General features: G+C 33.0%; 1 protein-coding gene across 1 annotated transcript in view; it reads left to right on the top strand.

Moving 5' to 3' along the window:
- The window catches only part of LOC106457545 (dual oxidase-like), a 93,109-nt gene extending 74,347 nt beyond the window's left edge, over positions 1-18,762 (top strand). The window contains exons 16-29 of the mRNA XM_013916977.1: positions 1,860-2,082; positions 3,111-3,383; positions 4,597-4,639; positions 5,242-5,405; positions 5,948-6,178; positions 8,131-8,224; positions 8,993-9,042; positions 9,550-9,710; positions 11,405-11,525; positions 11,843-12,072; positions 14,244-14,408; positions 16,049-16,204; positions 17,938-18,066; positions 18,637-18,762. Coding sequence (XP_013772431.1) covers positions 1,860-2,082; positions 3,111-3,383; positions 4,597-4,639; positions 5,242-5,405; positions 5,948-6,178; positions 8,131-8,224; positions 8,993-9,042; positions 9,550-9,710; positions 11,405-11,525; positions 11,843-12,072; positions 14,244-14,408; positions 16,049-16,204; positions 17,938-18,066; positions 18,637-18,762 — 2,166 coding nt within the window. The remainder of the gene's footprint in view (positions 1-1,859; positions 2,083-3,110; positions 3,384-4,596; positions 4,640-5,241; positions 5,406-5,947; positions 6,179-8,130; positions 8,225-8,992; positions 9,043-9,549; positions 9,711-11,404; positions 11,526-11,842; positions 12,073-14,243; positions 14,409-16,048; positions 16,205-17,937; positions 18,067-18,636) is intronic.
- The last annotated feature ends 3,461 nt before the right edge of the window (positions 18,763-22,223 follow it).

Here is a 22,223-nt window from a genome sequence, read left to right as displayed (position 1 = left end):
CAGCCCCTGCCATCACAGTTTTTAAGGCTAAAGACACCTAAACGAAATTTGCTGAACCATCGTTGACACTTGCGAACGTTCAAAACATTTCCATAAACTTCTTTGATATTCTTTGTGGCTACAGAGGCGTTCTTTCCCTTCTTTTGTTCAATGTGTGTTTCGTCGTGTACTATGACTATAAGGGATTATAGTATACTAAACTTTAAACATTACATAGGCTACACTAACGTGACGTTTAGGCGGTTCGTTTAACTATGATACGTGATGTACGTTTTTCGGGTGGTGGCTAATGAAAACGCGACATTAATTTCTCGATGACCTAATACATCCTATATGCAAATATTTGGGGGTTACTATTTTTCTTTCTTATTTAAGGTACACATGTTAAAGAAACAAGGCATAGTTTCGAAATAAAAAGGAACCGGGCCGTTAGGGGGAAACAATGTTTGCCAAATAAATATTTCTACGTGAATGAGTATAGTTAGCGTATAGCTAGTCAAAAATGACGGAGCAAGTGCTACCACCATCACCCCATAGTATACCCTAACCTCACATTTTATAGCTAAATGAAATAAATAAATTTTGCGAAATCAAGCTTGACCAACAAAGAGGCAGAAAAGTGCAGTCGAGGCAGTCAAACGTCAGTAAATTCATTTGTGAGCCAATCAAAATTTAGATCATTCATGAAATGAATTCGTTGTGTATTGATAAAATGATAAAAAGTTTAGAAAAAAAACTACCTTTATACTCCATATATATAACACTATGTTCCAACAATGGCTTTTATGTTACGTTGCTGAGCAACAAAAGTATAACCTAATATTATTGTTAATCTATGTACTGAAAGCATAAAATGAAATGTATAGACAACAAAACTGGGAAAATATTTGTTGATTTCTTAATTTAGAGTTTCCGCTGATTAAAGATGTTTGCTTTGTATTAAAAACGTTGATGATATAACAGAAAATAGCTTAATTCAGAAACGATTTAAAGTTTAAAATTGAATAGATATTTTTACTTTCATGATAAATTTTATGCACTTGGCTCTAGGCTATACCAACCCTCACTAAGATTTCACGTCACACACACCCCTCACAGTTCCCATTCACCCCTGTCACAAAAATCGTAATGAGCAAACAGTTAATGAACTGTTCTAGCCGAACAAATGGATTCTGGCTTTTATGACTCTTCCTATTTTGAGAAATCGAGCGTGATGTGACGTGACACACACAGGCTTTTACAATAGAACTAAAATTTTAGTTATGTTTAACATCATTTTGTAAAGGGTGGAGGTTGGGAGTTTTACCTTGTATAATTTTTAGGGAGATATTAATCCTTCTTTAAGGTTATGTCTGAGTGTTAAGGGTTACTGCCTTCCCACGACAGGCTGCAGACATCGAAAGGCAGTAAGAGTTGAGACGTTGTGGACGCAAACACTCAACCCCTAACCCTTAACTGATTTTCAGTATTTTAACATCAGCGTCTGGGTTTTGTCTGATAGATGGAATATCCCCAACGCATTTAGGTACTATGACCACAGACATTATCCGTTATGACCTAATGTTGACAACTGTGACTGGTAATGGAAAATAATTGTTTAATTTAGTCTATTTTAATGTTTGTTTTATATTACATTCATTATTGTCTTATAGTGGTAATTTAATCGACTATTGACAATTAATGTAACTGAAAGTATTAGAACTAGTTATATATACAAATATATATATATATATATATATATATATATATATATGTGTGTGTGTGTGTGTGTGCGCGCGCGCGTGTATCTGTGTGTAAGTAAGCTTTAAATAAAATACAAAGCGAAAGTAAGAATTATTCAGTTTTAATATGTTTTACAGACGTTTGGCATGAAGCCCGGTGAGAAAAGGAAGCTAGAGGAGTCCAGCAGCGATGTTATCATGGTTATGCGGACGTCACTTTCGAAGAAAGAGTTTGCAGAAGCTCTTGGAATGAAACCAGACACATTGTTTGTTAAACAGATGTTTAACTGTGTGGACAAGGATAAAGATGGAAGGATCAGTTTTCAAGAGTTTCTGGATACTGTTGTTTTATTCTCCAGAGGTAGGAGTTTAGAGTATATATATATATAATTCTCAGGCTTTCACACTTACACACACGGACGCACATCCAAAGCGGTCATATTATACTTCACTGATTATTACAATAAGTTCTTGACCATAGTTTTAGTAAACGATACTTCAATAAATAGTTTCTTAGTCTGCTATTATAGGATATTCTTGACCAGCGTTTTATTAAACGATACTTCAATAAATAGTTTCTTAGTCTGCTATTATAGTATATTCTTGACCAGAGTTTCAGTAAACGATACTTCAATAAATAGTTTTATTCTGCTATTATAGGATATTCTTGACCAGAGTTTCAATAAACAATACTTCAATAAATAGTTTTAGTCTGCAATTATAGGATATTATTGACCAGAGTTTTAGTAAACGATACTTCAATGAATAGTTTTTTGTCTGCTATTATAGGATATTCTTGACCAGCGTTTTATTAAACGATACTTCAATAAATAGTTTATTAATCTGCTATTATAGGATATTCTTGACCAGACTTTCAGTAAACGATATTTCAATAAATAGTTTCTTAGTCTGCTATTATAGGATATTCTTGACCAGCGTTTTATTAAACGATACTTCAAAAAATAGTTTTTAGTCTGCTATTATAGGATATTCTTGACCAGAGTTTCAGTAACGATACTTCAATAAATAGTTTCTTAGTCTGCTATTATAGGATATTCTTGACCAGAGTTTTAGTAAACGATACTTCAATAAAAAATTTTAAGTTTGCTATTATAGGATATTCTTGACCAGAGTTTTAGTAAATGATACTTTAGTAAATAGTTTCTTAGTCTGCTATTATAGGATATTCGTGACCAGAGTTTCAGTGAACGACTCTTTAATAAGCATATTCTTAATATATTGAAGCTTGGAATATTCACGTTGTTTTGTTGTTATGTAATGCAAATCATGCCTTCAACTGGTAGTCTGTAATGTAAAAACCTTACACCCTCGTCAGTCAGTAGTGTTTAAAGGCGGGTATATTGTAATCATAACAATTATGTCTTCCAGGTAGAACTGAAGACAAACTACGAATAATCTTTGACATGTGTGACAATGACGGGAATGGAGTCATCGATAAGCGCGAGCTAATGAAGATGCTTCGTTCCCTTGTGGACATTGCTAAGACCAATTCCTTAACTGAAAACCAGGTTATGGACCTCATTACTGGGATGTTCGCATCCGCTGGCTTGGAAAACAAGGAGGAACTTACGTACGACGACTTCAAGGTCATGATGAAAGAATATAAAGGAGATTTTATAGCCATTGGTTTAGACTGCAAAGGTGTTTTATCTAATTAAAGTTTATAAAGAAAATAATTTTGATATACTTTGCCTTAAGGCTTGAAATGTTTCAGTTTGTGTATTTGTCTCGTAAAGTTGTAAAACTCAAACATTACCAGCATCAAAGAGGTTGAAATAAGTGAAAATTTCTTTATTCCATCCTCTCCGGTCGGAGTAAAAAAAGTGCACGGCTTGAACCAACATAGTCACCAGGTGACGCAGTAAACGCAATTGTAAATATATATATATATATTGGTGGTTAACTTTTTGTTTATCAGACAAACGTATCGTGATGCTTTTTTTTTCTGTATGAACGCAACTATTTTTCAGATTTTTGTTAAAAATTATATGTACGTTTGCAACAAGTTAACACTTCTTTTGTAATAATACTCAAATAGTTGTAAGCGTTAATTTTTCGCTCTTGTGTGTATTAATTAGTATTCAAATACTAGCTTAGCCTGAAGGAAAATGTAGGAGTGTATTCACAAATATAAAAAAAAATTACAAGGAACTTAACGAATAAAAATTCCCTAGAGCAAGAAATAATAATAATTCTAGGGAAAATTAAGAAAATCTTCTCTAGAGTAAACAAAAGATATTCCAAAGAAATTTAAAGAAATAGTTTTGTAATTTCAAAAAATATATCTCACAAAATGTTTGAAAAACTTATAGTGTAGGAAAATGATATCTTACAAAAGTTACAAAATGAATTCCAGCATTGTTATCCCAATTTGGGTTATGAAGGAGGAGTTAAATATGAACCCCAGCATTGTTATCCCAATTTGAGTTATGAAGGAGGAGTTAAATATGAACCCCAGCATTGTTATCCCAATTTGGGTTATGAAGGAGGAGTTAAATATGAACCCCAGCATTGTTATCCAGTTTGGATTACCTAGGAATAGTTAAAAATTGATTCCATTATTGTTATCTCGTTTGGATTGCCCGCATCCATTCATCCATTAATATTCCAGAGTTAAAAGATGAAGAGTTTATTCCACTATATATGACACGTATGGAAACACCGAATGCATGTAGGTAGGTATTACAGTTAGTTGCACCGATTACATCGGATTTGTGATAGTGGGATGAAAAAGAATCGATTTAGAATTACGTTGAAATGTAAAATGTTAATATAATTAGTTGTGTTACAGTTGCTGTTGTCTTTATATGATTTCATATTTGATTTTGAAGCCAAGCGTTGTTTGTTTACGTAGGAGCCAAGCAAAACTTTTTGGACACATCAACCAACGTTGCAAGGTGAGTAGTGATCGTGAAACATTTTTGGAACAGCACTTAAAACGAAACCTAGACTATGACTTGAATAATAATACTAATTTTTTAGCACAAGTAGGCTTTATTTTGAAACAGTAGTTATAGAGGGTAAATGTCAGGTTTAAGAATGTTATTATGTTTTATGGAATAACTACAAGGAAAGCGTAAAAATGCTCATTTATGTTGATATGTGTAAAGATGGTTTATCTGTATTTCTGTATGAAATGTCAGAAATAATTTTTTAATATTTTCTGCCTGTACAGTAAATAGTAGATGATTGTGGTATGGCGAATTTTATCTTAAGTTGTTTTGTTCTTGTCAAGAGAATGATGGCCCGTAATTATTTCAAACTTTTTGTCCACAGAATGGTCTATACGCGATCAAACTGTTTTACATGCATATTGTTTGGTGCTGCCATCTAGAGGTATAGTCTGTTAGACTCGAAGAGAATATTCTTGTTATTCAATTGGTACTTACGGGATCAAATACTTACATACCACTTTATATCGTATTTTTGTCAAAATAATATATATATTTATGTAAGATATGAGCTTTGTAATTTGTTGTGTTACTTTGTGAATATTTAGAATGACCAGTTTCCAAATCAACCAACCACACGAAGAGTCCCCAAGTTGGTTGCAGCAGAAGTGGAACAATCTGGTTACAATTTTGGAAGAATATCGACAGCACATTTTTTATTTATTTATATTTGGAGTTATTAACATCGTTTTGTTCGTCGAAAGATTTATATGTAAGTCATGTTTGGTGTATTTTTTCGTGAATAAGAAGGATATATGATAATGAATAAATTATAAAGAAACTCTATATTGATCTATGCTAATCCTCAAGTTACTGACTTACTTATATACCATTCACTACCGGTGGAATCCATATACTTTATCATACTGAGTAATTTCGCGTTTTTTCTGTCATGTAAAGAACTGACCAGTAAACATGAATGAAATCACCTATATCTTGTGTAACATACCTTGATAACCATAGCAGTAATTAGTGAGTTTAATTACAGTATTAATGATGTTTTCGTTTAAATATTTTATGTGTTCAACAAAGTCATTGATCCCAAGGCCATTTTATGCAAAAATATTTTATAAAAATTAGTTTAAAAAGTCGACAGACCCCATACGTAATTTTAATGCTGAGCTTAAATAACTGCAAGTTTTAGATTTGAAACGAGTAAGCTTCATTAAGACAGTAAATCCTGCTTCACGACAATTAAAATAGAAGAAAAAACATGAAAATTATACTTTGTACAAATCTGCATTTTGGTTTCAGATTACACGTACATGGCTGAACATATGGATTTACGTCACGTGATGGGGCTTGGCATCGCCTTTACCCGTGGGGCGGCAGCATCCTTGTCTTTCTCTTACTCCTTGTTGCTACTGACCATGTCCAGGAACCTGCTGACCAAATTGCGAGAGCTGCCCATCCACCAATACATCCCCCTTGACTCCCATGTCCAGTTTCACAAGATTGTCGCTTTGACCGCCTTCTTCTTCACAAGTAAATATATCACAACTATAATAGTAAATTTTACAGAATAATATGAACTAAGTTAATGATGATATTTGTATCAACAGAAATGTCTTTATAAATATCAACTCTAAGTTGGTTTTTTTGCTGGGCTCTTATTTTGTTGTAATATATAGAGGTTAATAATCGTTTGAGTGATCTTGTACCAATCAAGTTTCCTTTCTTGTTACTCTAAGACAAAAAAATCTTGTTTGTTGAATTATTCTTTGTGAAAAATTGTCAAATGAGAGTTGTTGTTTTTTTATCCAAGATAATTTATTTATAAAAGTCATTTATAAATTTTATTTTATACGGGTAACAGTGAAACCCCTTTGTAGTCTTTATTGCCAGTTAACCAAAACATTAAACTCATTTAACGAATTTAACTGAAAGTGTGCAAAATCATTGTACAAACATTTAATTTTCCAGTGTTTTTAACATATTTAAATAGAAAACTAGAACTGTTAAATGTTTAGCATGTTTCTTAATTAATCATGCAATAACTGGTCATCACTGACAAACAAGGTGAACATACAGTGGGCTCAGGCTGTTAGAAAACCTTACTTTAGTCTAATATTATTGTTACGTGACAGAGATATTTAAGTCACTATAAAGTGGTTCAATAAGTTATATGAAAATGATTTTGGAGCCTCACCATATATTTACAATACATGTTGCCAATTCCCGATCATGCTCTTTCTGACGACCGTGAATCTTAACAATAGCCCTGCAACGTAGTTTCCATTGCAAAAGATTCCGTCATAAGGCTGCCATTTCCAAAGCACACTAAATCTCCTTGATGACATTCCATAATTCATGTAACTTACGAGTACGACGGTTTCCCAGCGCCCATTTCAACAATCCGGCGAATGACTAGTTATGTTTTCGTATAGAATACCATGAATAACCATTTCATTTTCCAGCTGCTGGAGGTACGTGACGGTTGAACGGTAGGTATGACTGAAAGCCTTATCTAGATGAGCCCATACTCTGTTGGCCAAGATTCTCCACTGAGCTACTTCTTGATTATGTTGCTAACTATTGCGTGCATAGCTTTTCACAGTGTCCTTTATGTTCGTGGTTTCTCATCTGCTACAAGACGCCACACTTTGCTTACCACAGCTTGTTACAAATTGATCCATATGCCTTTGTTTTCCAATGCCATTAAGTACAATGGATATTCCTGTCGTAGAAATTCTAAGTCCCTGTCTGAGCAATTGCTTATGAGCTATTTGTATGGATATTTTACTTCAGAAAGAGTTGTTACGTACCCTTCCCAAAAGTGATCAATGTTTGCTAGCATCATGCTACTTACAAAGCAATGTTAAAATGTAGGTATGATATATGCTGTTTCACCGCAACTTTATATCACCGGTAGTCATTACGTGATTTGCTGATTTGCACATTCAAGATTGTTTTATTATAACGTACTCAATCCTGTACATAGAGCAGAGTTGCCCGTTTGTCTGTTGCCACAAGTTGTAATGAACTGACTAAACCAATTTCAATGTAATTTGGTTGGAGGAATCAGGTTGGACCTCTAGAAGTTGAGTTTAAATGGTTAAGAAATTGTAAAAAGAGTTAGAATTTAAAAACCATTTCAATTTTACTGTTTTAATACTGCGAGTGAAGAGGTCGGTATAACAAAATACATGAAGCCGACGCCAAACGAAAGTGACTCATAACAGGAGTACCTTTACGTTGGACGGATCCTGTGCTATGATTCAAAATGGCGGAAGAAGGTGGCCCATGCCTTCATTTCAAGCATTACTTTTTTAAGCCCAACATTGCCTGGTGCCTTCTAGTTAATAAATCGATACTTATGTTTCACTGTGGGTTCATAAAGGACATTTCAAATACCATATACATAGCGTTTGATTTTTTTCTTACGTAGCAAAGGGTGAGAAAAAATTATGTTTTATATTTATAATTTCATCTTGCAGTGATCCACTCTATCGGCCACTTAATTAACTTCTACCACGTGTCAACACAACCTATAGAACATCTTCATTGTTTATCAAAGGAAGTCCATTTCAAGTAAGTTTGAAGCTGCATTCTATATTGAGTAAGAATGCAAATAAATGTAATTTATTAAATTTAAAAAATATGAGTAGCACCCACTAACTTTCGAACGTTTTTTTTTTTTTTCGAATTTTGTGGCACATCTTCATATGAACATCATATGGAAAGTTTGGCTTTTGTTGTATATAAAATTATGTTTATTGCAATAAGATATTTAATAAATACAAACATAAGAGCCTGGATGTAATAAGAAAAAGAAGATATTTCACAGTGCATTTTCAAAGTTAGTAAAAACAGACTTAGAAGGTTTTTTTACATCTTAAAAAAGACAAACTTTGTAAAAGACTCTGCCTTAGATCTCGTATAATATTTTTAAAAATGTATTTTCTTTATTTTTACAATTCCGATGTTTTAATGTTTGTTAGATGTTTGGCTATTTTATCTCTTTTAGTATAGGCTAGGATCGTAACCACCACTACAGAGTATATGAGCATGTGTGTGTGGGGGGGGGGGGGAGGAAGGGAGGGTGAGTCTTTTTCCAAAACAATGTGGACCTTTTTTTCTACACAACAAATGAAAGTGATCTACATAAAAGTAAAATATTTATTAGAAAACTATCAGAATATACTGGACCTTTTAAACCTCCTCTTCTCCGCTATGCCCCTGGTTTAGATTTCAATTTATTTTGAAGTTTCTCATCAGAAAATATACTTAACAAATGGATAAAACTCGATAAAACTTCGGGTTGTGGGTTCGTCTTCATGAATTGCTTTATCTTTACAGTTCCGACTTCAGACCTACCATAACTTACTGGCTTTTTCAAACAATAACAGGTAAGCATTATTTTTGCTGCAACGTATGTTTAGAATGATTAAAGAAATAGGAATGTAAAGTAAACTGTCGTTTATGTTGTCTTTTATCTTTTAGATATTAATCTTTGATCTTTTCAACAATTGACATAAATGGGTGTTAGATAAGATATTAGATTATAGATTAACTATTTGATCTGTCCAATTTATATATTATAGATACTAGATTAAGTGACCAAGTGGTAGTCAGGTGAATTAATGATAGGTAACTAAGTCGTTCACCTATGATAAATATATAACAAACAGACTTATAATTATGAAACTGGACATTGTTTAAGTTGAATCTGCCGAGTAAGTTGATAGTATTAACCTCGCAACTGAATCTTTATTGTCAGAATCACCAGGACGAGCTTTTCTTACTTAGATATAATATAAAACGGCCATTGAAATTACAATAATTATACATATATATATATATATATATACAGTTTAGCATTGTTAACCATTGTGTTTTTAATTCTTTTCATATAGGCATTACAGGTATCCTACTATTTGCCATAATTTGTATCATCTTTATCTTCGCCCATCCGCTCATCAGACAAAAGGCTTACAAGTATTTCTGGTGCACGCACACATTATATATTCTCGTGTATATCCTGTGTGTTATGCACGGACTGGCCAAGCTAACAGGGGTGAGTTCAAAGACAGATTTCCATACGATTTGTTACACAGTTCGTCATTATATCGTGTGAAATGTAATTAAACAAGCATCATTTTTTTTCACTCGCTACTACTCGTCCTCGTGTAAAAAGTGTTTCTATCAAACAGACGGAGGAGCTAAAATACATATATACGTATTCCAAGATCTAACACCTGTATTGGCTAAGAAAAACAAAACTATAATCTCAGCAGTTCCTCCACTCGCTGTGGTCTTGGAATAAAAGAGTAACTATAATATGTAGCGTAATGAATTATTATATTTCTGTAAGAAATAAACCTGGCGAAAACTTCTATTGTGTGCACGGCTTTTCTCGATCTTATGGCTTTCTATAAAAGTATTCCGTTTCGTTAAATTCGTGCATGATATAAATCACTTCACACTAAGATGAACTTTACCAAATATTAGAGCAAGGACTTAGAGTTAGGTATCATTTTAAGTGTAAATTGTAATACGATTTGCATCTATGAACTTAGAAATTAAGCTTTGGATTTTTTTTTCTTTTTTCTAAGAACGGTGTCACTCCATCCCAAAGTAGGGTACACTTAAAAATACTCGGATCCGAGATTATTTCTGAACAAATCAAATTCCAGACAAATAGATACGCCACGGTATTTTAAAGTTATTTTGTTTATTGATACAGAATATCACTGTAGCCAGATATTTCTTAAGTGACAGATATGTCTGTATGCCCTTTGGTGTCGTTCTTAACATGGCAGTATATATATTAATGTATAAATTTGTGTCTTTGGTTGTCCGTCAACTCCTCCCACAGTTTTGGAGCTAGTTGGACCAAACTTATCAGCGGACTAGGGGTGGTCCGCGATTTGCACTAATCTATATGGTGTAGCTCCCCTACATAGAATGTACAAAAGAGAGCTAAAACACGTCCGGGAGGTCATCCAGTTCAAAATATAAGTCTAGGATTAGTTTTTTAGGGTTGCTGAACCCCAATCTGCCATCGAATTTTGTGTTCATGGCTCTCCTCGGAATCCTGGGTCCGCCATGTCTGAGACTGTGTTTACATCCTCACCCAAAAGCTAGCAGGACTAAATTTGACACGTGCTCAGGTACCACGGGCGGTTGTCCAAACGGGGTTTCTTTCAGGCACTGAACCTCCTTAGAATAGCTATAGAAGTAATTGGAGTAACTTGATCGGTACATTGGGGCCTCTGTGAATCATAATGGGGCCTTTGAACCCTGAAAGGAGAGAAGTATGCTAGTGCTATTAAACACCATAAGATCAACATCCTTGACTGAACAGCATCACTTATCAACCTAAAGCTGGATGATTATTGTCTGAAAAAAAAAAAGATTAGTGAAAATAATTACAACTACGACATCTTAGTTACAATTAACTTTTTTTATTTTATAAAAGCAGCGAATGAATATCTTTTTCTTGAATTAAAATATCACCCAAATCAACATTTTCATCACTATATTCTTATAAAAAAATTTGTCTTATTGCTGTAAAAGAAATTATGTATAAGATGAATGACTAAACCGATACAGGAAGGTTACGTATGCAACGTAGTGGTGAAATTGTCATCGAACAATTTGTATTATATGATTCATATGCTTGAATTTAAACCATTAATAATTATTCATGACATAGGCTACGAAAACGTAACCATATTTTATAGCTAAAAATAATCCTTTAATTTTTAGGCACCTCGGTTTTGGTATTTTTTCATTGTTCCGGCAATAATATTTGTACTGGACAAAGTTATCAGTTTGCAGACGAAGTTCATGGAACTGGATATTTTAGAAACTGAACTGCTGCCATCCGGTAAGTTAGTCTTTTCATGATATGAAATGCTATTAACAAAGAGACAATTAGCTTTTTACGATCCGATATATCACTATTTTCTTAAGAAACATAACTTTTTGTTGGTGTTTATTCTTAATTATAACGTTTTTCTTAGAGAAATCAACGTGCAATATTTCCATTATGCATGAATTTTCAAACAAAAATTACTTTTATTTATGTCTGTAAATAATTTATGCTGTCTGGTAAGACGTTATTTTGTTGACTATTATGGGATTTAATTTAGATATTTTAACATGAGATCTGTTAATTTAAATTATAATTTTCCTTATTCTCAGATGTTACTAAGGTCAAGTTTTCCAGACCACCAAATTTCAAGTATCTGTCAGGTCAGTGGGTTAGATTAACATGTACAGGATTTCGACCAATGGAATATCACTCTTTGACACTGACGTCAGCACCGCACGAGAACTACTTATCAGTGCACGTGAAAGCACAAGGCCCGTGGACATGGAAACTGAGGAATTTTTTTGATCCGAGTAACATTAGGGATGAAGAGCTGCCAAAGGTATTTACAGTGAAAGAACAAGGTTCAATATTTTTTCCATTTTTTTTCTGTGTATTACCAAACAAATTTGTATCTTTCAAACCCGGTTGGACAGCTAGTTAACATTTAGGGAATTAAAAAACTACCTTCTTTGCATAAATAGTATACTTTTGGAACTGAATATGGAGCTCCAAACTATGATGCAAAATTGAAAAAGTGACATACACAGAAGCACAAACAGGCAAATAAAGATTTAACTGTTATACTACTTGTATATAACAGCTAAATCTTTGCAATACAAGTAGTATAACAGCTATACTGTTAGTATAGCAGCTAAATACTTGCTATTACTTGTATTGCAAATATTTAACTGTTATACTAATTGTATCGCAAGGATTTAGCTGCTACACTAACTGTATTGCAAATATTTAGCTGTTATACTACTTGCATTGCAAATAATTAGCTGTTATAGTAATTGTATAGCAAATATTTAGCTGTTATAGTAATTGTATAGCAAATATTTAGCTGCTATACTAATTGTATAGCAAATATTTAGCTGTTATACTACTTGTATTCCAAAGATTTAGCTGTTATACTACTTGTATTGCAAATATTTAGCTATTACACTACTTGCATTGCAAATATTTAACTGTTATAGTAATTGTATAGCAAATATTTAGCTGCTATACTAATTGTATAGCAAATATTTAGCTGTTATACTACTTGAAAAAATTCTTAAAACTTTCTGTTTTATTGTTTTTTTCTCTGTTCCAAATTACTTTACGAAGATAATTTTCAGATAATCGTAATATTGTGTATATTGCGTGGTACTTCGGCACCATTAGTATGTTCTACTGGTTTTTTGATAGCAATGCTATTTTCATTTAGTTGTGTGTAGAAGCATTGTATCAGTAACAAAATATGCTGATACTGTTATTTCACTTAAACCTTTAGGGTACAGTTACATCAGCTTTTACACACACACAACCATTGGCTTGGGGTTAATCAATACTCATTTCTTTCGTAGTAATTTCGAAACCATAAATGGATTAACCAAATTTTTACTATAGAAGCTTTCACAAATGTGATATTCGCAGCTAAAATTGTTCATTGACAAGAAAGTTAAAAAGTGCCACAGTAAAGAAGGAATGATAGGATAAGATTGCGAAAAAAATACGTTAAACAGACCAGTGAAATAAGGAGACTGGGCACAGATGTTTCAAACAGAAACACAATATTTATCGTTTCATAAAATAAAAGAGTGCATCACAATGTTTTCTTTTATAACAAACGTACTGTGTGCATAGTGTTCTGTTGCACTAGCTTGCTGGCTTCTTCACGAAAGCAGTTAATGGAATTGGATTACAGTACCAAGAATAAAGAAAATATTTTGTGGGCCTAAGATACAGGAAACCTGTCTGGTTCAAAGCTTAAGTTGGCCATCCAGAAATTGTAACTGCATACGTTATGAGTCAGTATCGGCGTTAAGTGTATCGTCCAAGGCATCCCTCTGTAATCAGGTGCATTAGCTTGGCCACTGGCGGAAAGGTACAGACATGTAGACTGGCGCCTGTTGTGTGTGTGACTAATCTAGTGATTGTATTAAGGGAAGCTAAAGCTGTTCATGCTCTATTCACAAGAGCACCAAAGAAACGTAAGAAAATACACGTAAATTTAAAGGAAATACTGAACATATTTTAAATAATGCATATTTACGAACTAGTTATGAAAGAGTTAAGATAAATTTCTAATTACCAAACAATATATATATATATATATGTATATATGCGTGTGTGTGTGTGTTTATTGCAAACATAGGTTTTAATACATAGGTTTTAAAGTACTACAATATTGTATATTATTAAATTAATTCAACAGTTTCAGATCTAAGTTGTTTTTTTTAATAGCGATGTATTTTGTATATCTTGTTTTCAGTGTTTTGATGATATTGTACAATATTTTTCTGGCACTGCGTTTCAACAATCTGTTTAATGATTCCGAAATGATGACTGCTTCAATGAAAAGAAAGTACTTTGTGACCCTATTTTTCTTGTTTACATTTCAAATACCTATTACTATTATGCAATTAACAGAAACAGGTAAAATATTAAGATATAATTTGTACGAATGGTAATATAAAAAAAGCAGTTTAATATTGTTCAGCTCTGTGTCATTATTATTATGCTTCATAGATTCGCTTAGAAGGACCGTTTGGTGGAGGTAACCAGGATTGGTACAAATTTGAGATTGCTGTGATGGTCGGTGGCGGCATTGGTGTTACGCCCTATGCTTCCATTCTGAATGATCTTGTTTTTGGAACATCCACCAACAGATATTCTGGTGTGGCCTGTAAAAAGGTAATTATTTATGACTATTAGCTGTAATTCAAAATGATTTTATTAATTTTGAAGAAAAAGGTTTTAAAGAAATAGTTTTAATTTAAAAACAAGCGATAATGGCAAATAAGTGATAAATAAAAAACGAACAGAAATGTTCGTCAGTTATCATTTGATTTTTCTCAGATTTTTATGTTCATATCATGGTGACCAAAGTACAGGGATCAACAATAATACAGGTTTAACGATTTACAGGTAGATTAAATTGAATAGGGTGAGGCAGGATAATGCAGTTATATCCTTAATTTTAAATTTCTTTTCAAATTGTCTTCTATAACTACAAATTGAGTATTGATAAAAGATAATGGAGATTTATAATGTAGCGTATATTATAATGTTTATGAGAGCAAAGGACAAACGTGTCTGCTCCCTTTGAATTTAAGGTAGAATGTGCTTTGTTATTTTTCTTCTAATAGGCTATGTTACTAGGTGTAAATACTAACACCCTTTTCTGGCTCAGTAGAAGCCAAGAAAATGTAACTTACTAAGGTACAAGTGAACCTAACTACTATTTAAGGAGGAGTATTGAATCTCATTGTGATGAATAAATGTTATAACTGAGTGGTCGTGTGTGAAAATACAAGAGGGAATCTTCTATAGCCGCGGCTGTAATTAGATCTCAAATCGGTCAAGAGATGGAGCTATGAGCTAAAAGTAATAAACAACAAATAAACTCAGAGCCATTCTATGAGCGGCTGAAAATGACGTGAGGTATGCAAAACAACAAAATACCATTAAAGTGAAACGACACTCATCGGACCTATCAAATGACACCGTACCTCATTATAATTGAAATATTTGTGGAATTTTCCTGACAAGCAATCATCAGCTTCAGTCTCCCTTCATTGACTGGCTGAAAACTGTAATAAAAATCAAGTCGCTCTTGCTGTGAAGGTAGTTAGTAGGCTATCGGCCCTAATTTTGAAGTGATATACTAGAGAGAAGGCAGCTAGTCAAGACCATTCACTGCCAACTCTTGGACTTGTCTTGTCAGACCGAATAGGGACATTTCACCATCACTTTTATAACGCGTCCACGGCCCCATAATGCGGATCGCGATTTTGTGACAGGGGGGAGAAGACGGTTTTGTCTATTTCTTTGTTTGCAGTTAAGCACAAAGCTACACAATGGGCTATCTGTGCTCTGCCCACCACGAGTATTGAAACCCGTTTTTTTAGCGCTGTAACTCCACAGACATACCGCTGGGCCACTGGGGGCTGGGGAAAGACAGTAAGTGACACTAATGTTCATATTAACCGAAATACAGATATGTATAAAAAGTCCAAATTGTTTAGCCCGACAATAGGTTCCTACAGCTGTTATATGCCGGTATTATTCAATATAAAACGTAGTATTTAGGTTAACATCATTAGTTTGGAATACTTAAAAAACTTGTATAACGAATAAAGTTACTCTTTTCACTCTTTCCAGCTTTCCTTGAATCATATAAAACCTAACTCAAGTGTTTAATCTTTTCTGTCATATTTTAAGTGTCGCTTATGTGAACATGTGTACAGATAAATACATGTATTTTTTACTGTAATGTACGAAACATCTTGCATATATATCCTTCCCTGACTTGCTAGTACTTTCACCTATAGGTTTACTTCCTGTGGATATGTCCTTCTCATCGGCACTTTGAATGGTTCATTGATGTTTTGAGGGACGTAGAACGTAAGGATGTCACCAATGTTTTGGAAATCCATATCTTTATTACCCAGTTTTTCCACAAGTTCGACTTGAGGACTACCATGTTGGTAAGTAGTAGTACACAATTACCTCCAATGTTCTGGAGATCCACATCTTTATTACTCAGTTTTTCCACAAGTTCGACTTGAGGACTACCATGTTGGTAAGTAGTAGTACACAATTACCTCCATGTTCTGGAGATCCACATCTTTATTACTCAGTTTTTATCACAAGTTAGACTTGAGAATTTCGATGTTGGTAAGTAGCACAATTATCTCCAATGTTCTGGAGATCCACATCTTTATTACTCAGTTTTTATCACAAGTTAGACTTGAGAATTCTCATGTTGGTAAGTAGTAGTACACAATTACCTCCATGTTCTGGAGATCCACATCTTTATTACTCAGTTTTTCCACAAGTTAGACTTGAGAATTTCCATGTTGGTAAGTAGCACAATTATCTCCACTTTTCTGGAGATCCACATCTTTATTACTCAGTTTTATCACAAGTTTGACTTGAGAGCTACGAGGTTGGTAAATAATGCGGTATCTCCGATGCTCAAGATGTCCATCTTTCGATTTCTCAGTTCTTTCCACAAGTTTGATTTAAGGAATACCACTTTCGTAAGGTACTCAATTCTCATTGTTTAACGAGATTATATGTATTATCATTGTTGAACTGTAATCCAAGTCATATCTTATAAATAGTATCTACATACCCTATTTCGCATCGATGTTGCGTTGCTGTTAAGTATGTTCTATATAATTTTTCAATAAACACATTCATATTGCTTTCATGTTCTCTATTTCACACACCTGTTGCTTTTGGGTTCAGTATCTCGCAACATCTTTTGTTATTATCACGTGTCACTTCTACTATTTTTGTCGTTGTTTTCGATATTAAGCGCAACGTTTTCTTTTGATATAAATATATGTGATTACCTTCAGAATTTTAACTTTCTCTTAATGAGTTTGATTTGTGTAACCAAGGATGTAGCATATAAAATATTTGTCTTCCTGTAAGGAAGAAAAACTGAATTTATTTATCTGTTAGATAATCCATTTTTTCTTTGTTTCCGTACAACCTGTAATTAATAATTTATGCACACCCAGTGCTAGCGGTTTTTGCTTATGTACGAACCTTATTATACAAAGTAACGAGACTGTAAGATTTTATTTGTACACCATTAAAAAAAAAAGATTTATTTGAGCAAATAACTTATCTTGAGTATGATTTTGTACCATTTTATTTGTGTACTTACCTCAAGTAGACCTAAATCAAATCCCACCCATTGTCACAGGTCTACTTGAGGTAAGTACACAAATAAAATGGTACAAAATCATACTCAAGATAAGTTACTTGCTCAAATAAATCTTTAAAATAAATCCAAATAAAGGCACACTTCCTCACTTACTTTTAGTGGAAGGTAATAAATTTCATAGGTCTGGATGAGATGTGTGTGTATAATCAAATCCCACCCATTGTCAATACACACACATCTCATCCAGACCTATGAAATTTATTACCTTCCACTAAAAGTAAGCGAGGAAGTGTGCCTTTATTTTCTTTTATCATAAACAACCCAGCTGTGAGTTTTTCTTTATCTGCATCACGTTTATAACATATATTATTTCGAAGTAATAGCCGATCGAATATAAACTACTGAGTGTGTGATATGCATTGTGTGTTATTGATTTTAAGTATCACAGTTAACTATAGTTTTTAAGGTATGCTCTGTTTAATTATTATTATTACTAAAGACTACACTTTCCCGAATTTGAAACTAGTTCTTTTTTTCCAGTATATCTGTGAGAACCACTTCCAGAGAATCTCCAACTCAAGTATGTTCACTGGTTTAAAAGCTGTCAATCACTTCGGGAGACCTGATATGAACGCCTTTCTCAAGTTTGTTAGAGAACAACATTCTTACGTAAGTTTTCTGTACATTATATAATTTAATTGGTTTATGGCACTCGACTCGCAATCTGAGGGTCGCTGGTTCGAATCCCCGTCACACCAAACATGCTCGCCCTTTTAGCCGTGAGGGCATTATAATGTGACGGTCAATCCCACTATTCGTTGGTAAGAGTTGGCGGTGGGTAGTGATGACTAGCTGCCTTCCCTCTAGTCTTACACTGCTAAATTAGGGACGGCTAGCGCAGATAGCCCTCGTGTAGTTTTGCGCGAAATTCAAAAACAAGCAATCATTAGACATTGACACATATTTTGGAGACAAACAACATCAGTAATATAACTTGTTGTTAATTTAGATTCTGAGTACAGTTTATGTTTCTTATCAACTGAAAGTAATCATTATTTACAATCTTAACATTTATACTTTAAAATAAAGAGTATCGTCTCTGTGTGGTTAGTAAACATTTGTTTTATTTTAATTTTTGTAACCTGTCTTTATTTAAATTTGAAAAATTATACATTTATTGATTTGATGTTAATCTATAATTTGGTTTTGTAACATTTTTTTTTTCAAATGTTCTTGCAGATGAGCAAGGTTGGGGTGTTCAGCTGTGGACCTACAGCCTTAACCAAGTCTATAAGCTCAGCCATCGAGAGCGTCAATAATTCTAGGAAACTTCCGCACTTCATCCATCACTTTGAAAACTTCTGAGCGTTTGCGCATGTGCGTGTTTCCGTGCCATTTCAGCAATCCTGGTCAAAAGCCAAAAATAATATTAATGATAACATAGAAACAATACTTATCGGTAACAAGGTAAACTCCTATTACTTAAAATAAAAGTAGTGAATGGAAGAAACTGTATAAAATACTTGCAAATGAACCGAGAAATGTGGTAAACTTACAATGTGAAAGTAAACTTTTCTTAAAGTATTTCTGAGTTGACATATGAATCCAACTACTAATAAAGCATTTTAATTATTTACATATACAGTCATTCTATTAAAAGACGCAGAGATTTGATTCGAAAGTACATATATAATATGATAATTAATGATATATTATACTACTTAAAAACAATTTGACCCCTTTGGTCGTATCGATATATAGATTCGATTTTTTTTAGAAAATACGTCGATGTAATATTTTTTTATAATATATTCCATTTAATAGACGTTTGGAGAGCTGGTTCGAAACCGTAACCTCCTAGTGTCTGAACACTAAAATCTGGGGTTCAATCCCTGCTGTTAGTACAACATAGATAGCCCACTGTGCAGCTTTGCGCTTAAACCGTTTCTATACTTTTGTTACAGGAAGATTCGGAAAATTAAAACAGTACAATATTTTAAGTCTTTGCACTTGTTATAAAATGAATTTTTTAAAGTTTAAACAAAAGTTTACAAAAAGTTTTTAAAGTTTTGTAGAGATTTCTTTGATAACTTGACCCACAAAGTTTCTAAATTTTGCCAAAGATTCTCTGCTAATTAGAAAACAAGTATTCTGAAAGATATTGCGATAGAAACTGTGAACTACAACATGTGTTTATTGTTTTAAATACAAATATTACAACCTCAGCGTAAACATATTTATATAACTTCGTATTGTGATACTGTTTTATATGTTTATAAGTATTTTTATTCGTTTAAGTTACTTATGATAATGCAGAAGTTTTGTAAAAACTTACTGCGTACTCAGTGCTTTTTAAATGTTTTAATTCTTTGTATTTTGTACAAGTTGTTGATTAATGGATAAGAAACAAACGTTTTGATTTAGTAATATGTGATAAACAATATTCTTTAGCCGTGTAACTGTTTTAGGTTACGATAAAGATCTGTACGTCTAGTGCTATCTTATCTTAACTAAAAGATGAACGACAGCTTATTTAATGCAAGCTTTATACTATTGTGCTGATTATAGTAATCTAAGCGTAAGCGTAAGTCCTCCGTCCACAAAAATAGTAACTATTAAATTTTTTGGGATTAAAGATGTGACTTAAAATATCCAATATTAACATAAAACTATTGAACTTTTGAGTTTTTTAGGAACATTAAGCCACAAGTATAATTTGTGTTACAGTTTAGTATAAAGGGGATATCCACTTTTGCCATCAGTTTTTTTATTTTATTTTATCTTAATATTTTATGTGGCTGGAAATCTTAAACAGAATTACTTTGTGTCAAATTCGTAGACATTTGTTTGAAAGTTTACTACCGAAATTGAAAATTGCGTTGACTTGAAATAAAAACCGCGGGTCTTTTTCTTATAGAGATGTTTTGTGTAAACTCTCCTTATGTAAAGTGTGTTAAAAGGAAGTAACTGTGTGTTCTTTAAGATTCAAAATGTGTATATAATCCAACAGTAAATGTGATAAATAATTGTATTCATAAAGTGCTTTCGAGTCTATTAAGCACCCTCTGAGGACATTTGTTGTAATCTGAGGACAGTTGCATATTGGATAGATGGAATCACGTTTATAGTAATCTGCAGACAATTACGGTATTGGATGAAAGGGGTCACTTTTTAGTAACCTGAAGCGGTTCTGTTTTTGGACTGTAATGTCCTCTGACACTTTTGTAGTAACCCAAAGACGGTCCCGGTATTGGATAAATGCCCTCTGAAAACGCTTGTAGCAGCCTGAAGGTTTGGCATTGAATGACTTCCCCCCGAGAACGCTTGTACAGAACTCGAAGCCGGTGTCGGTATTAGATAAATGCGCTCCTAGGGCACTAGAAGTAATCTGAATAATAATTATGTATTGGATTTATGTGCTCCGAGGACACTTGAAGTGATTTTCGGAGCGCATTTATCTAATATCGGATCCTTCTTCTGACACTAGAAGTAATCAGAAGAATGTTTCGGTATTGGATATATGTGCTCCGAGGACACTTGAAGTAATCTGAAGAAGGATCCAGTATTGAATAATTGCCTTACAAGGACAGGTCCAATATTGAAAGTTTTATCTCAATAAACCTGCTTGAAAATGTAGATATCCCGTTATTGTTTGCGGTATAATACAAAGGTTTATAAAATATAAAGAGTCACAAACTACTCAAAATATGTTCCTCTATTATTGAAAATTTGCATCTTGGTATAATGTATTTGTTTGGGTGATTGGTTTGTAATTTATGATGGTTTTTTTTACGATCAGGGCTAAAGGATGTGCAATTTATGGAATAAAATAGTAATTTAATTTTTGGTTATAGTAGCTTCTTGTTTCTTTTGAGGGGGCTTAAAGAATGTTAAGACAAATCAAATAGCATCACTTCTTCACTGGTAAGATGTCATTGTAATGACTCTTACGAAAATATGACGTCTGTGATTTTGTTATTAATATTTATTCACAATTTTCGTGGTCATATAAAACATACAAGTAAGTTATAAAACAATGAAACATACTGGTGGAGACTGGTAACATCTACACTAATATCGGACTGAGCGAACTGTTTCGAGTTATAAGATATAACATTTCGACAATTGTTACCATAAGATAACACTGAGATAAAGTATATGAAATTATAGAATATCAACGTATACATTATATTAATATGGAATTATTGATAACTTCTGACTTTTTGAATCTAATAATATGGTATAGGACCTAACATTTTAATTTGAAATAATAATATCATTATACATTTTCAAATCTCTTTACATGAACATAATAATGATAATGCTATGGTAGTGCAAGTTGGATTCTGGCGTTGCAATGGTAACGTCGAAATGTTTAAAACCAGTCAAGCACATTGTAATACAGATAATTAAATTCAGCCATTCTGAAAACACCAAGTACATTAAAACACACACATATATTATGATTAATAATTCGCCAACTTTAACTTTGGCTATATTTGAGCATGCTTTAATTTCAAAAGTAATTTATGTGAGTTCGTTTTATATCGAAATAACAATATTTACAATAGGCTTAACTAATTAGCAGTTTTGGCTCCTAATGAAAAAATTGATAAAGAGAATGCTAGCAAAATGTTTCTCACAAATTTATTAAATTTCCTGGAAAAAAATAAATAATTAGCCTGACTTCTATAGTTGAATTGGGATATGTTTATATTGAAAAACAAAATACTTGTACACTAGTAAATTAAAAAAAAAATGCAATAGAATTATTGAGCAGAAATGGAAGTCTAACTAAAAAGAGAATCCCCATGGTAAAACCAAAG

The sequence above is a fragment of the Limulus polyphemus genome, unplaced genomic scaffold, assembly GCF_000517525.1.
Source record: "Limulus polyphemus unplaced genomic scaffold, Limulus_polyphemus-2.1.2 Scaffold344, whole genome shotgun sequence".
Lineage (NCBI taxonomy): Eukaryota > Metazoa > Arthropoda > Merostomata > Xiphosura > Limulidae > Limulus > Limulus polyphemus.
Note: the sequence above shows the minus strand (reverse complement) of the source record. Positions and strands in the feature narration are given on the sequence as shown.